Source organism: Talpa europaea, assembly GCF_964194135.1.
Source record: "Talpa europaea genome assembly, chromosome: 12".
Classification (NCBI taxonomy): domain Eukaryota; kingdom Metazoa; phylum Chordata; class Mammalia; order Eulipotyphla; family Talpidae; genus Talpa; species Talpa europaea.
Window position 1 is genome coordinate 8457324 of NC_140079.1, and position 15006 is coordinate 8472329.

Genomic DNA, 15006 nt, shown 5'->3' on the forward strand with positions numbered 1-15006 from the left:
GTGCCCGGCGGCCTCCTCACCTCCCCCACCCAGCTCTGTGGCTCACCCGGATGAGCTTCCCGCCACCTCTGCCCCTTCTGCTGCGCCCAGGAGCTTCAGCACTCTCCAGCCAGCCCCCCGCTTGTGACATCCCGGACCCCAACCACAGACCCTCGGCCTTGGCCTCAGGCTGTCCTTCTGGGGATCTGGGTGTCCTCAAGTCCCTGGAGGAGGAGAGAGGCCCCTCTGGCTCCTCCGCACCTTCTCCCTGGGCCTCGGTCTCCTCGTCTGTGAGAAGGGCTGCGCTTCCGGGGAGGGAGCCTAGGAGGGGGTTAAGGGAAGACAGTGGGGTGGGAGAGGGGGGCCTGCAGCATGGGGTTGACCTCAGGGAGACCCAGAGTATCATTCATTAGCAATATAATCAATTAAGTGTTAAGTGCTTGGGGGGGGAGGGGAGGACTCAGGCTCTGGGCGCCTGTCTCCACTGCCAGGGCAGCCCCCCATCCTGCAGCTCCTGCTGTCTCTGGGCTGCCTGCGTCCTGCCGCTCTTGGCTCCTTTGCCACGCAGCCCTCCCTGGGCCCTGCTGGGGAGGGGCCGTGGGGGCCCCAGCTCTTCCTAGTCTCCCTCTTCCCTTTCTATGCTCCCTGCTGGCTCCCCAGAGACTGTTTACTGAGTGCCTGGCCGCCTCCCTCTGGGGACAGGGACAGCCGGCTCCGTGAAAGGGTTTGGCAGGTGTCAGGGCGGGTGCGCCCTTGGGGCTGCCTCCCCAGGGCCACTCTCAGGACTGGCTGGCCACTCAAAACTCAGGCTGGACATGGGACGCAGTTGGGTGATCAGAAAATAAAGCCATATCGAACGATCAGCCTCCCATCTCGGCCGGGGAGGTCTTGGGAGTTGCGTCTGCTTTTTTTTTTTTTTTTGCATAGAACTGGGGTGTAGGCTAGAGGTGTGGGGTGGGGGTGTGAGAGGACTCACCAGAGACAGAGAGGGGAGCAGAACAGGTGGGTCCACTGAAATCCACTGCTGAGGGGAGCAGTGGGCGAGGCAGGAGAGGTCTGCTGTGCCACGTGGGTAGCTCCCTGGCCAGGTATGGAACTCAAGCCTTAGTGGTGATAGCCCTGAGACTTAACCCCTAGGCCACCAGGGAGGCCCCCGCAAGTCACATCTGCTTTTTAAGGTGTTTCCTTAAGGGAGCCTGGGGGTCTCCTGCCTGCAGCTGCAAGCTGGCTTGGCCAGTGACATCACAGGGGCTTTGGTTTTTTGGGTTGCTGTTCCTGAAAGTGCCTTAAAAAGTGTCCTGTGGGTACTGGGACCGGGATTTTGAGAAGCTGTGCAGAAGCTGTCCTGAGGCTGTGGAGGCATCTGTCCTGTGCTCTTGGATTCGGGGTCTACCCTCTGCTGCCGCTTCCCATGGCGCCTTCTGCTCTGTGCTGTCCTGAGGACGCCTTTCATTAGGGCTGGGGCCCAACCCCTCAGGTGCTGCCTCATCTACACGGGTGCAGAGACCCTCTGCAGATAAGGCCACAATACTAAGGCTCCAGGTGGGCAGGACTTGAGGGGCACCATCTCTGTGAAGACACCGCACCTTCAGGTCCCAGCCCAACCCCAGAGCAGGTTCCCATCTGGGACATACCAGGCATGCGGGTCTCAGCTGGGGCCGGATCCCCCAGCCACAGCAGGCGGGCCCCCCTGACCCGCGTGCCCCTGGCGGCTCCGAGCCCTGCCGGGCCTGCGGTGTCTGTGTCAGGCTCAGGGACGCCGGGGCCTGGGGAGGGGAAAGTAAGGTCTGAGATGTAGAGAAAAATTAAGCATCGCTTCTTGGCCTTTTGGCGAAGATCAAGTGGAGAAAAATGAAGCGCCGAGGGCGGCCTGGGGCATGTGGTTTGGCCAGGGGTGTTTGGGCGTCGGAGTAAGTGAGCTGTGGGTCTTTCGTGCAGGGATGAGGAGCCCCCGACGCCCAGCCGAGGGGGGCGGCCCTGGCTCGGGTGCGCACGGGCGCCCTCTGGTGGCCGCCGCGGGGGGCCAGGTCGCGGGATGCTGCAAGTGGGATCTGAGGGCGCTGAAGGCCCCTGAGCAGCTGTTGCACAGGAGACGGGTGGGAGCGGGGGTGAGCCAGGGTGCTGAGGACTGCGCTGGTCCAGGCGGGAGATGGGGTGGACCTGGTAGGGCCAGAGGTGGAGGGATGGCAGAGTCCGGGTTCTGGGCTAAGAAATGCTTCTGCATCCAGAGGTCGTGATTGCTGAGTGTCTGGAGTCGGCTGACCTGATCTCCACGCTCTGGGGCTGGAAGGTGGCTTTGCCCTCTGCACAGACGCAGGTAAAAGTCCCCTTGTCTCAGGAGGAAAGCCATCTTGTGTCTGTATATGCAGAAACTTCCTTTCCCTTCACACAGAAAGTTCTGTTGACCATACCAAGGAAAATGCAGGTTGGCAGCCGGCATACAGGCCTTCCACACTCAGGACGCGGTCACCCTCACTTCCCAGCATATGTGGGCGTGTGTAGATAGGTGTGCACAAAATCTCGTTTTGAAAATAGAATTTGTATATAACTATTTTATTTATGCGTACACGAGCTGGGGTGTAGGCCACAAGTGCAGGGGGTGAGACGATTCACCAGAGACAGAGTGGGGAGCAGAACAGGCAGACTGACTGAAATACACTGCTGAGGGGAGCAGCGGGGAGACAGGAGAGGTCTGCTGCGCCACGTGGGTAGCTCCCTGGGCAGGGATCGCTGGTGACAGTGTCATGGTGCTGAGACTTAATCCCTTGCACCACCAGGGAGGCCTGTATCTAACTTTTCAAAAGTATGAAGCGCATGGGAATCCACAGTGGTGGTCTGAGCAGGCGGGGAGGGGGTACAGCACGTGCAAAGGTCCTGGGGCAGAAGGAGGCACAGTGAAGAGCCGAGTGAGCGGTGGGCGTGGAGTGGGCGTGGGGGAGGCAGGCTGGCGAGCAGAGACTAAGAGGAGGCCCTTGGCCTGTGGGGAAAGGTGGAGGGCGGGTGGGCTAATCCACCTCCCAGCTTTCAAGGGATCGAGGGGGGCAGGGCTATTATCGCCCCGCCCGCATTTGCTCTTGTGGAAATGTTCTGGGAGTAAATAGTACTGAGAACTTCCCATCCCCTTCGCGGGTTCTGCAAACACCAGCATTTCACGTTCGCTCTCTCCTTTTCTCACGGATCTGTCCGTTTCTCCCTCTCTGGTCTCCCTCTCCAGCTCTCCCTTCTCAATCTCCCTCTGTCGCTTCCTCTTCTCTCTCCCTGTCTCACTCTTGGTCCCTCGGTCTCCCCTCCGCCTCCCCCTCCGCCCCCAGTTCACTCCTGAGCCCACCAGCGTGTTTCCCACAGTCCAGAGCACGCGCCTCCCCACCACAGTGCCCGTGAATTAGAGGCTTGACGCACACGTTGGCCACTGTCCCTGACATCATCCTTCACAGCGAAGAACATTCTTGCTTCTATCTCCTCTACCCTGAGAGCCCCCCCTGCCCTTGTCCTTGTGCTCACGACCTTGACTTTCCCTGGAAGAATGCCCCTCACTTTGGGTGTCTGGTCCACACGATTGGGCTCAGCAGATGCATTTTGGGGGCAGGCACAGGACTATCACAGAATGAAGTGAAAGTGGGGTGTCATGTCCTCAGCGCATCACTCCTCGGGGTGAGCCCGGGGCACGGATAACGGTGTCTCCGTGATTTCCCCAGTCTGGAGTTGCCCTGTTGCCCTGCGCGGTGCCTAAGCAAATTGAGATGTGCAAATGCCCATATCTCCTCAATCTGGCTCCTCACGGGATGAGCGGGTCCCAAATCATGGCGCTGACAGTGACTGGTGAGACTGGTTCTCATTCCATCTCTCCCTCTGCACTCACTGTAGGGATTATGGGCCTGCTTTTTTTTTTTTTTTTTTTAAGATTTATTTATGCAAGAGCTGGGATACAGGCCAGAGGCAGGGGAGGGTGAGAGAATTCACCAGAGACAGAGCGGGGAACAGAACAGGCAGACTGACGAAGTACACTGCTGAGGGGAGCAGCAGGCGAGACAGGAGAGGCCTGCTTTGCCATGTGGGTATCTCACTGGCTGATGGGGATCGAACCTGCGCTGCAGAGGCTGTGGACAGCTTCACAGCGCTGTGCTCAACCCTTTCTGCCACCAGGGAGACCCGGGCCTGCTTTTATTTTCAACTTACAGAGCACAAGAAGGGAGTTCAGTGTCTTGACCTGAGACCGTCTGGAAAAAAAGGCAGAACGGGGGTGAGCGTGCTTAGACCATCATGTCTTCCATTGCTATCCTGGGAATGGTGAGGGGTTGGCCCGGTGAAGAATCATTTCTCATCCCTAAAGCCAAATGATGGGCCTCAGCAGGCATCTGGGTCGGGTGGAGACTGCAGCGTGGTGTTTCTGGGGGAAATATTCTGAGCCTCTGGGCCTACGCAGGGTGCCCTGTTAGGCTTAGAGGAATCTCTGCTTAGAAATGAAGACTCCCAGGCACCACCCCACCCTTGGATCAGAATCTGCATTTTGAGCAGGATGCCAAGCAATGCAGTGTGGACCTCACCCCTGACCCCAGCCCAGCCAAGGTAAGGTCCATGCCTGTCCGCATGGGCGGGGCTCTCGTGGATTATTCTGCCCCCAGGGAACAAAGGGGCACCTGGGGACATCTGTGGTGGTCATGACTAAGGGTGGGGCCAGGGAGCAGCTCAGTCCCCCTCCCAGTGCCCAGGATGGCACCCCACAGCGAGGGCCTTACCTAGTATGGGCAGTGCCCAGGGGGAGAAACTGCTGCAATGGGTGGCTTTCCTTTTACATTTTTTCTTGACATTTTAAAAAAATTGTGAACTATAATTAGAGAAGTGAAGGCAACACAGACCTACCACCGACAGGCAATTGTAAGGCATTCACACCTGTAGTCACCACTCAGGTCAAGAAATAGGGTTTGGCGTCCCCCGCGGTCTTCAAAGACAATCTCCCCCTCCATTCCTGCCCCGGCTTTTATTTTAATCTTGTCCTTCATTTCTTTTATCCCCCTGCACACCTCTCTGGTCAGCAGAATGGAGGCCCCCAAACACCCACTCCCAACCCCTCCATCTGGGGATGTGGTAAAGGGACTTTGCAGAGGGGATGAAGACGAGCCTCTGAGACAGGGAGAGGGTCCTGGATCCCCGGGGTCCCGTGGCCTCTCGAGGGTCCGAGGCGCGGCTGCTGTGAGGATGGGGTGAGGGCCTGAGCCGGGGTGCGGCGCCTCTGGAAGCTGGAGCAGGCGGGGTCTGGAGGTGCAGCCTGCGCGCACCCGCATGCAGCCACATTGGACCACGGCGACCCGTTGCCAAGGCTGTGTGCCCACGGCCAGCGTGGCTCTGGGGGTGTGGGTGACTGGCCCTGGGGGTGTGGGTGACTGGCCCTGGGGGTGTGGGTGACTGGCCCTGGGGGTGTGGGTGACTGGCCCTGGGGGTGTGGGTGACTGGCCCTGGGGGTGTGGGTGACTGGCCCTGGGGGTGTGGGTGACTGGCTCTGGGGGTGTGGGTGACTGGCCCTGGGGGTGTCGGTGACTGGCCCTGGGGGTGTGGGTGACTGGCCCTGGGGGTGTGGGTGACTGGCCCTGGGGGTGTGGGTGACTGGCTCTGGGGGTGTGGGTGACTGGCCCTGGGGATGTGGGTGACTGGCCCTGGGGGTGTGGGTGACTGGCCCTGGGGGTGTCGGTGACTGGCCCTGGGGGTGTGGGTGACTGGCCCTGGGGGTGTGGGTGACTGGCCCTGGGGGTGTGGGTGACTGGCTCTGGGGGTGTGGGTGACTGGCCCTGGGGGTGTGGGTGACTGGCCCTGGGGGTGTCGGTGACTGGCCCTGGGGGTGTGGGTGACTGGCTCTGGGGGTGTGGGTGACTGGCCCTGGGGGTGTGGGTGACTGGCCCTGGGGGTGTGGGTGACTGGCCCTGGGGGTGTGGGTGACTGGCTCTGGGGGTGTGGGTGACTGGCTCTGGGGGTGTGGGTGACTGGCCCTGGGGGTGTGGGTGACTGGCCCTGGGGGTGTGGGTGACTGGCCCTGGGGGTGTGGGTGACTGGCCCTGGGGGTGTGGGTGACTGGCCCTGGGGGTGTGGGTGACTGGCTCTGGGGGTGTGGGTGACTGGTGACTGGGCACAGCTGCCGCAGATAGCTGGTTCCGCGCGTGGGGATCTCCTGACAGGCCCACGCTCGACGGCTCTCCGCGCGGCCAACTTGCGGGCCCTCCAGTTGGGGGCTGTGTCCTCCCTTTTTCTGTATTTACATCCCTAGGAATGACCTTGTGGGGTCTCGCGCCATTTGAGCCTCCTTTCCTTTCCAGGGCCAGGGAGCCCCTCAGGCCTGGCTGTGGGGGCTCAGGGTGTCCCAGCTCAAGGGGCCAAGTGTCCCAGCACCCCTGGGCCCTGGCCACCCAGGGGCGGTAGTGAGACCTCGGGGGCGGCTGTGACTGGGGTGAAGTATCTGCAGAGGATCCCCCTGGGGAAGGCCTCCTTGAGGGCCTGGTCTTCCCAACACCGCCCTGGGGGCCCAGGACCTCAAGGTGGCAGCAGAGCCTGGGACAAAGCCAAGTGTCCGTCATCTTTGAAGGTGGCTCTGCCCACCCCCTCTTACGTATGAGAAACTGATGGCGCAGCGGTTGAGCGCTGGGTTGCGAAGCTGCCCGCGGCCTCTGCAGCGCCGGTTCGATCCCCGGCTGCTCCCCGGCCACCGGAGGAGGGTCCCACATGGCGCGCAGACCTCTCCTGCCGCCCGCTGCTCCCCTCAGCAGTGTCTTCCATCCGTCTGCCTGCTCTGCTCCCTGCTCTGGCTCTGGTGAGTCCTCTCACCCTCCCGCGCTTCTGACTGTGCCCAGTGCATGTATAAACAAAACAAAACAAACAAACAAACAAATAAATAAATAAAACATGCCTCTATAAAAAAAAAAAAGAGAGAAACTGAGGCACACGGGGCCTGAGGCTCCTGTTCCGGGACATCCAGACACAGATGGAAGTTGGGAACTGTATTTCCTTCCCCAGGAAGTGAAGTAGGCGGACCCTGCCTGAGGGTTTTTTTTTTGCAAGAACCCCTCTCTTGTCACCTTTATTAATTAAGACCTGGCACAAGCCACCCAGCTAGGTATTAGCTGAAGTGGGATTTGTTTTTCATTTTTGTTTTAATTACTCAATTAATTAATTCTGCGAGCTATAATGTATTTACTTTATAAATACATTATAAATACATCTCTTCTCTCGGCCTGTCTCTTTCTCCCTCCCCCCTGTTAACCTCACAGCCTTCACAGCCTTTATTAAGGTCCACTAGTTCTGGTAAGTATGTTGCTTTCTTAAATCCCCTGTTATGTAAAGGTCTAGTATTTGTCCGTGTCATTCTGATTCGCTCTATTCCACACCATTCCCTTGAGCTCCCGCCATTTTGCTGCAAACAGCTGCCTCTCACCTTTCCCTGGCTGAACAGTGTCCGCGTGTGGACACACCCTCTTCCTGGCCCAGCCATCTATGGGCGCACTTCTAGGCTGCTTCCACGTGTAGGCGATGGTAGATAATGGTGCTCACACCCTGTGGACACACGGGGTTTTGTGAGGATGGTTTTGTGGTCTTTGGATAGATGCCAGGAGTGGCATTGCTGGGTCATACATACGGTACTTCCATTTTTAGTTTTTTTGGGTTTTTTTTAAGATTTATTTATTTATGCATACAGGAGCTGGGGTACAGGCTGGAGGTGCTGGGAGTGAGAGGATTCACCAGAGACAGAGTGGGGAGCAGAACAGGTGGTTCTACTGAAATGTACTGCTGAGGGGAGCAGCAGGGAGACAGGAGAGGTCTGTTGTGCCATGTGGGTCAGCTCCCTGGCTGGGGATCGAACTCGTGCTGCAGCGGCCGCTGGTAGCTTCATAGTGCTGTGTCTTAATCCCTTGCACCACCAGGGAGGTCCCCTATTCTTTCTTTCTTTTTTTTTTTTTTTAAAGGTTTATTTATTTATTTATACAAGCACTGGGTACAGTCAGAAGCATGGGAGGGTGAGAGAATTCACCAGAGACAGAGTGGGGAACATAAGAACAGGTAGACTGACAAAATACGCTGCTGAGGGGAGCAGCGGGCGCAGCAGGAGAGTTCGCACCAGGTGGAGCCCTCGCCGGTGGCCGGGGATTGAACCGGCACTGCAGAGGCTGCGGGCAGCTTCATAGCCCAGCACTCAACAGCTGCGCCACTGGGGAGGCCCCTATCCTTTCTTTTTTAAGGCTAAATAATATTCCAGTGTGTGTGGATAGAGTGTTTCATGTTTATGAATGCATTTGTGGTTGTAAACTTGGGTTGTTTCTACTTTTTGGCTGTTGTGAATCGCACTGCTAAGACCATGGGCGTGCAAACATCTCCTTGAGTTCCTGCTTTCAATTCTTCGAAATATATAAACCACCTAAAAGTGGGATTGCTGGATCATATAGAAATTCCATGTTTAACTTTCTGAGGAATGATCATCCTGTTTTCCACAGCAATTGTACCATTTCTGATTCCCACTGACAATGCATAACGGCTGCTTCTTCCCCATCTCAGTAACATTTATTTTCTGGAAAGGGGATGGGGGGCATTAGCCGTTCTGATGAGTGTAAGGCACACTGGTACTATTTATATGGATTTTTTTCCCACGTGAACCAACTTATTGAAAATTTTTTTATTTACCTTAAAGGAAGATTTGCTTTGCTGTCTTAAAAGAATGAGTTTTACTAGACAGACAGGGAAAGGCATATTTGCTTGGAGGTTTGAGCTGGATACTGCCTCCTGGGCAGTAAATAAATAAATAAAAGCAAAAATAAACTATTGGTGGGGCCTCCCTGTGGCGCAAGGGGTTAAGCACAGCGCTGTGAAGCTGTCTGCAGCCTCTGCAGCATGAGTTCGATCCCCGACCAGGGAGCTACCCACAGGGCACAGCAGACCTCTCCTGTCTCGCCCGCTGCTCCCCTCAGCGGTGTATTTCATCAGTCTGCCTGTTCTGTTCCCCGCTCTGTCTCTGGTGAATCCTCTCACCCCCAGCACCTCTGGCCTGTACCCCAGCTCTTGTATGCTTAAATAAATAAGAATAAATCTTTAAAAGAAAGAAGAAAGCATAGTCTATCAAATGCTACATTGTGGTTGGACCTTGAGGACATGACACTCAGTGAAACAAGCCAGACACAGAAGGACAAATCCCTCTGACCCACTCACAGGTCCTCAGAGGAGCCACATCCGCAGAGACAGGAGGCGGGAGGGAGCACCAGGGCTGAGGGAGGGCTGGAGGTCGGTGCTCGATAGGGACAGAATTTCTGTTTGGGAAGAGGAGCGAGTTCTGGCTCTGGAGGGCAGGAACGGCTGCGCAACAGCCTGGAGGTGCTTAATGCCACTGAGCTGTGAACGTACGCACGGGAGATCCGGCTTTTATGTTCCATGCTTATTTCAGCACCCAAGGGGGAGGGGGTTCTAGTGCCCAGAGCCCTGGGAAAATACAGGGAAGTAGAAAAATAAAGTGTGTCCTTGGAACTTCTGGGCACCGCACTGGTCCCTGAGAAGCGGGGTGGTCGTGGTGCCATCATGCGCGGCTGACACGCGCGGCCTGTGGGCAGGTGTGAGTGATCGGTTAGTGTCACCATCACCTGGTCAGGACGCCCGGCCCAGGCAGACGGGGTGGCTCATGCTGGCGTGGGCTTGAGGCTGGGCGGCCTGAGTCTGCTTGGTTTGGGGAAGTTCCTGGTTCCCTTGGGCACCGATAGAAGAGTAAGCCCAATGCCTGAGCTCTCTACCCGCTGGCTGTGTTTGCTACATCAGTGCAGTTTCCTCTCCTGTTTGTAAGTTTTAGACTTTCTGGATTTCCAAGTGGTTTGTGATCAGTGAGGGAAGAGGCCAAAATCCAAAGGAGGAAAAGAGAGGAGATGAAGAGAGGTTCCACAGGCGTCCGTCGTTCCACCACCTGTTGGGTATATCCTGGGGGCAGCTCTGTGCTCCCTGACTTCTGGGGTGAAGCTGAAGTTGAGGTGGGCAGAGAGGGATGGGGTCACACAAGCAGTTGAGGAGGCATCTGACTTGGGTCCTTAAGCATCAGGGAAGACTTCCAGGAGGAGGTGATGCCTCAAGTGCATCCTGGAAAGGAAGCCAGGAGTGTGAAAAAAAATAACACAAGGGAAACAGACAGGAATGATGGGTGGAGGCAGGGGTGCCATCAGGAGAGAGTGGGGCCCCCGGGGAGGGCATTCTAGAGCAGGGAGTCCCATTCAAGGATGACCCTGGCCCCCAGAGCACACTGGGCAATGTATGGGGACATTTGTGGTTGTCATGACTTGGGGAGTGCCCTTGGCATTGAGAATGGGGGGATCAGGGAGGCTGCTGAACACCCCACAGTGACCAGGGTGGCCCCCCAGAGAGAGCAATCTGGCCCCCAAATCCAGTTTTCCTTTAAGATCACGTGTTTAAGTAAATGAATTTAAGTGATTTATTTATGTCATTATTTCGAGAAGCCTATTCTGGGAGATGAACACTAAATAAGCACAAAGGCTGTGGGGCAGGTTTAGGAGGATAGAGGTCCAGAGAGTGGGGCCACTTGCCAGAAATCTTCCAGCCCTGGCACCCCTAAGGCTCTGCTCCACCCTCCTTGCTTCCCTGGTTACAGCCCCAAATTGTGGGTCTCCTGCAATGGTACCAATTAGGACCACATTTCCTCAGGCTAATAATAAATCAGAGAGCTAACCTCTGGGCTGCTCACGCACCAGGCCCGCAGCCTGCTTGCTCTGCCCTGACCCGCCCCTGATTTGGCTGGCGCGTGTGTCAAGAGGCCGGGGAGTAAATTCCAGGGATGAGTGTCGTTCAACCTAAAATGCTGATGGTAAAATTTCAAAGGCTCCCCTCTTCCCTCTTCCCCAGTTTCTTTTGAGTGGAAGAAGAGGCTGAGAAAAATGTGTCTGTGGCTCACAGGAGGGTTGGTGGGTTCTTATTTTTATTCTATTTAATGACTCTCCTGGCACATCAGAGGCTCACGGGGCTCTGAGCATCCTGCTTGGGTCTCCATGGAGACGGAGCCTGTCTCCAGCCAGCCAGCTCCACCAGCCCAGCCTGGGGCCCAGTGGAGGACCAGGGACTGGCAGGGCCAGGGGGACACTGCGAAAGGGCACTTGTCCTCAGCTGGGCTTTGCTCTGAGGCCCACCCCGAGGCCCTGCCCATCTGGAGGTGGGTGGGTAGCTGCATAGCAGTCTGATAAGAGGCATTTATGGAGTGCTAAAGATACCCCAGGCACTATACTAAGCCTCATACCTTAGCTCATTGAATTCCCAAAGGGTGTTCACCTATTCACTCTTTAATCTCACTTGACAAATGAGGAAACTGAGACTTGGCCAGTTAAAACATGAGGAAGGAATGTGTGGACCTGGAGTCAGGTTGACTGGGCTCAAATCCCAGAGCCCTTTGCTGTGTGACCTTGCACAGGGACTTGGCCTCTCTGAGTTTCTGTTACCCTCTCTGTAAAGTGGTATCAGAATAGTACTCACCTCTTACGGTTGTCACAAGGGATGTGCTATGACCAGAGAGAGCAAAGTTTAAGGGTGTGCCAAGAAAACTCGGTCGTCAAGAATAAATATTTTATTTATTTGTTTATTATTTGTTTGTTTGTTTGTTTGTTTTGTTTATACAAGCACTGGGTACAGTCAGAAGCGCGGGAGGGTGAGAGAATTCACCACAGCCAGAGCGGGGAGCAGAGCAGGCAGAAGGACCAAGTACACTGCTGAGGGGAGCAGCGGGCGGCAGGAGAGGTCTGCGCGCCATGCGGGACCCTCCTCCGGTGGCCGGGGAGCAGCCGGGGATCGAACCGGCGCCGCAGAGGCCACGGGCAGCTTTGCCACCCAGCGCTCAACCGCTGCGCCACGGGGAGGCCCAAGAATAAATATTTTAAGGTAATCAAAAAGCTTCATAATGAATGTCAACATTTAAAATAGAACTAGCATTAGTGAGCTCTCCTTTTGGCTCACCACGTCATTGTTACTGATCCCATCTTTAATTTAAAGTAAAAATTTAATTTCAAATAAAAAGAAAGAAGACAAATAAATTAAAAATTAAAATAAAGCCAGGATCTGTCACAGTGCCATGCTGAGCCAAAGAAAGCTCAGTAATGTCAATTCTGCCTTTTTTTGAAATTTTTATATTTTGTTCATTGTATTTTTGCATTGATTTAGATTTTTGAAAATATTGCATTAAATATTTTATTGATTTTTTTTTTATAATTCAGTGACTTTCAGTAACTCACAAAGTTATGCAACCATCAGCACTAATTCCAGAACATTTCATCACCCCCCAAAAGTTACCAGTCCCCTTTAGCAGTCACTCCCATCCACATATCCCTGCTCTTAATACCATGAACCCACTCTCTGTGGCTGCGCCTTTCCAGTGGACTCACACCGCATGGCCTCATGTGTCTGGCTTCTCTCCTCGAGTATGGTGTGTTCACGGTCCCACCCCATGGTCGTGAGTGTCAGAGCTTCCCTTTTCACGACTATATAATATTCCAGTGTCCAAATGGACCATAAGGAAAATGCAATCTACTCACACAGTTAGATTATAATTTATCTTGATGACTGAGTTTCTGGTGTCTTCCTCTTGAATTTTATGCAGGAGGTGAGTCCCTGAGGGTCAAATTAATATTTCATATAAGGTCTTAGCTCCATGCCTTCTATGGAGCCCCTGAGATCACTCCCTTGAGTCCAAAAGAGGTTCCTGCCCCCAGTTGCAGTCTCCTCGCTGTTCCTTCAGCCAGAGAGCAGTCTCTGGCCTAGAGCCTTTGCCCTCGATGTTCTGTTTGCACATTAGCTCAAAGGTCAGCTTATTTGAGGAGACTTGCCTCACTTTGACTCCTAAAGTTGTTGCCCCTCCTCCTCTAGTTCTGTTACATCATCACATTTGTGTGATGGACTCTCATTATTTGTTTGTACCTATCAGGGGTTTGTGGTGTGGGTTGCATGAGTTCATACAAGGTAAGGAGTACTTCACGCAAAATCTGGTACCTGGAAAGAGCTGTGTAGTTTATCAGTAAACAAGTAAAGAAGCACCGTGCTAGAATGACACCAACCTGGGTTTAAATGCTATGTGGACAAGGGAATCCTGAAAAAGGCGGGATGGAGATTGAACAATTTTAGATGAGACGGGTGGATAAAGGGGTGGGGGTGGCAAAAGAGAGCCATGTGCCATCTGGGGGAAGGGTGTTTCAGCATGGGGAGGGGCTGGGGCAAAGACGGTGGGGCAGGAGCATGTCTGGTGTGTTGGAGGAACAAGGAGGCCCATGTAGCTGGACCAGAGTGAGTGAAGGAGAGAGAGGGAGGAGGTGAGGACAGCGAGGGGACAGGCCTTGTGGATGTGGGGGGGACTTGGGCTTTCATTTGGGAACATTTTGGAGAGTTTGAAGCAGGGTGACGCGATGGCCATTAAGCACTTGATCCCAATGCATCAATATCCTTTTAAATAATTTCAAGAGTAGGTTCACATAACAAGTGTGATAGAAAGTGTTATTTCTGGTTAGAGTTGATACTCAGGGGCCTCCCTGCTGGTGCAAGGGGTTAAGATGCAACCTAAGTAGGCTACCTGCAGCCACTGCAGCACGAGTTCCATCCCTGGCCCTGGAGCAACCCACATGGCGCAGCAGACCTCTCCTGGCTCCCCGCTGCTCCCCTCAGCAGTGTATTTCATCAGTCTGCCTGTTCTGCTCCCCACTCTGTCTCTGGTGAGTCCTCTCACCCCCGCCTCACCTCTGGCCTGTACCCCAGCTCTTTTATAATAAATAAATAAATCTTTAAAAAACAGAGTTGAAAAAAACTATGAACCAGAGACACTTTTTGGGGGGCGGGGGCGGGAGGGGAGGGATTGGGGTCAGAATGGGGGGGGGTTGCAATTGTATGGGGAATATAAAAATAAAATTTATTATTTAAAAAAAACAGAGTTGATACTCAATAAGTAATAAGCATAAAAGTGCTGAACTCGGAGCAAGGCACATGCTATCATCAAGTTGCTCCTTCTGTGCGCTGATACTATTGCTGTTGCTGCTGCTGTTACGGATGAGGCACGGCACACCTGAAGGTGGGAAGCCCAGATCTGTGCTCGTCGGGAAAGTACCCACAGGACTGTGGGCTGCTGTTATCCTTGGGGGGAGCCGGGCCCGCCGTGCGCGAAGCCTCCTGGTCACCCGCCCAGAGGCGGCCGTGCCGGGCCCGCGGGCCTCAGTTTCCCGGCTCGGCCGCGCGCGGGGAGGGGCGTGCGAGATGCAGGACGCGCGCGGGCGCGGGGTGCGCACGGCGAGGCGCGCTCCGGCCACCAGGGGCCGCTGCGGAGCCGCCCTTTTGTGGTCCTGATGCTGGAGCGAGCGGGCGCGCGGAGGAGGGAGGAGGGCGCGGGGCCCGGGCGGGAGGGAGGCGGGAGGCGGCGTCCGTCGCTCCAGCTGCGAGTCCGCCCGCCGCCCGCCGCCGCCGCCGGCTCGGTCCCGCGCCCGCCGCCCGCCTGCGCCCGCCATGGCCCGCCTGACGGAGAGCGAGGCGCGCCGGCAGCAGCAGCAGCTCCTGCAGCCGCGGCCCTCGCCCGTGGGCAGCAGCGGGCCGGAGCCCCCCGGGGGGCAGCCCGACGGCATGAAGGACCTGGACGCCATCAAGCTCTTCGTGGGCCAGATCCCGCGGAACCTGGACGAGAAGGACCTCAAGCCTCTCTTCGAGCAGTTCGGTCGCATCTATGAGCTCACGGTGCTCAAAGACCCCTACACGGGCATGCACAAAGGTGGGCGCCTCCGCCCCCGGCCCCCGCCCGCTCCCTCGGCCCCCCCATCCCACCTTCCGGCATCTTCTGTCCCCCCAACCCTCCTCTCCTCACCTCCTCCCTCCGCTTGCCTCGGCTTCATTTCTAACCCCCCCTTTTCCACCCACCCCTCCTCCCCCCTCTGGGGGTGCAGCTGACATATCCGAGCTGGCCCCCTCCCCTCCTCCGCCCCCTCTCCCTCCCTCCCCACCTTCCGGCATCCTCTCTCTCTCCCTCTCCCTCTCCCTCTCTCTCTCCCTCTC

The 15006-nt window shown here is 55.9% G+C and overlaps 1 protein-coding gene across 3 annotated transcripts in view; it reads left to right on the forward strand.

The window, feature by feature from the left end:
• Window positions 1-14466: 14466 nt before the first annotated feature.
• Window positions 14467-15006, forward strand: part of CELF5 (CUGBP Elav-like family member 5) — a gene marked incomplete at both ends in the record, with an annotated part of 40498 nt that continues 39958 nt past the window's right edge. For all 3 annotated transcript variants that reach the window (XM_084249542.1, XM_084249541.1, XM_084249543.1), the window contains one exon: window positions 14467-14725. In XM_084249542.1, coding sequence (XP_084105668.1) covers window positions 14467-14725 — 259 coding nt within the window. The remainder of the gene's footprint in view (window positions 14726-15006) is intronic.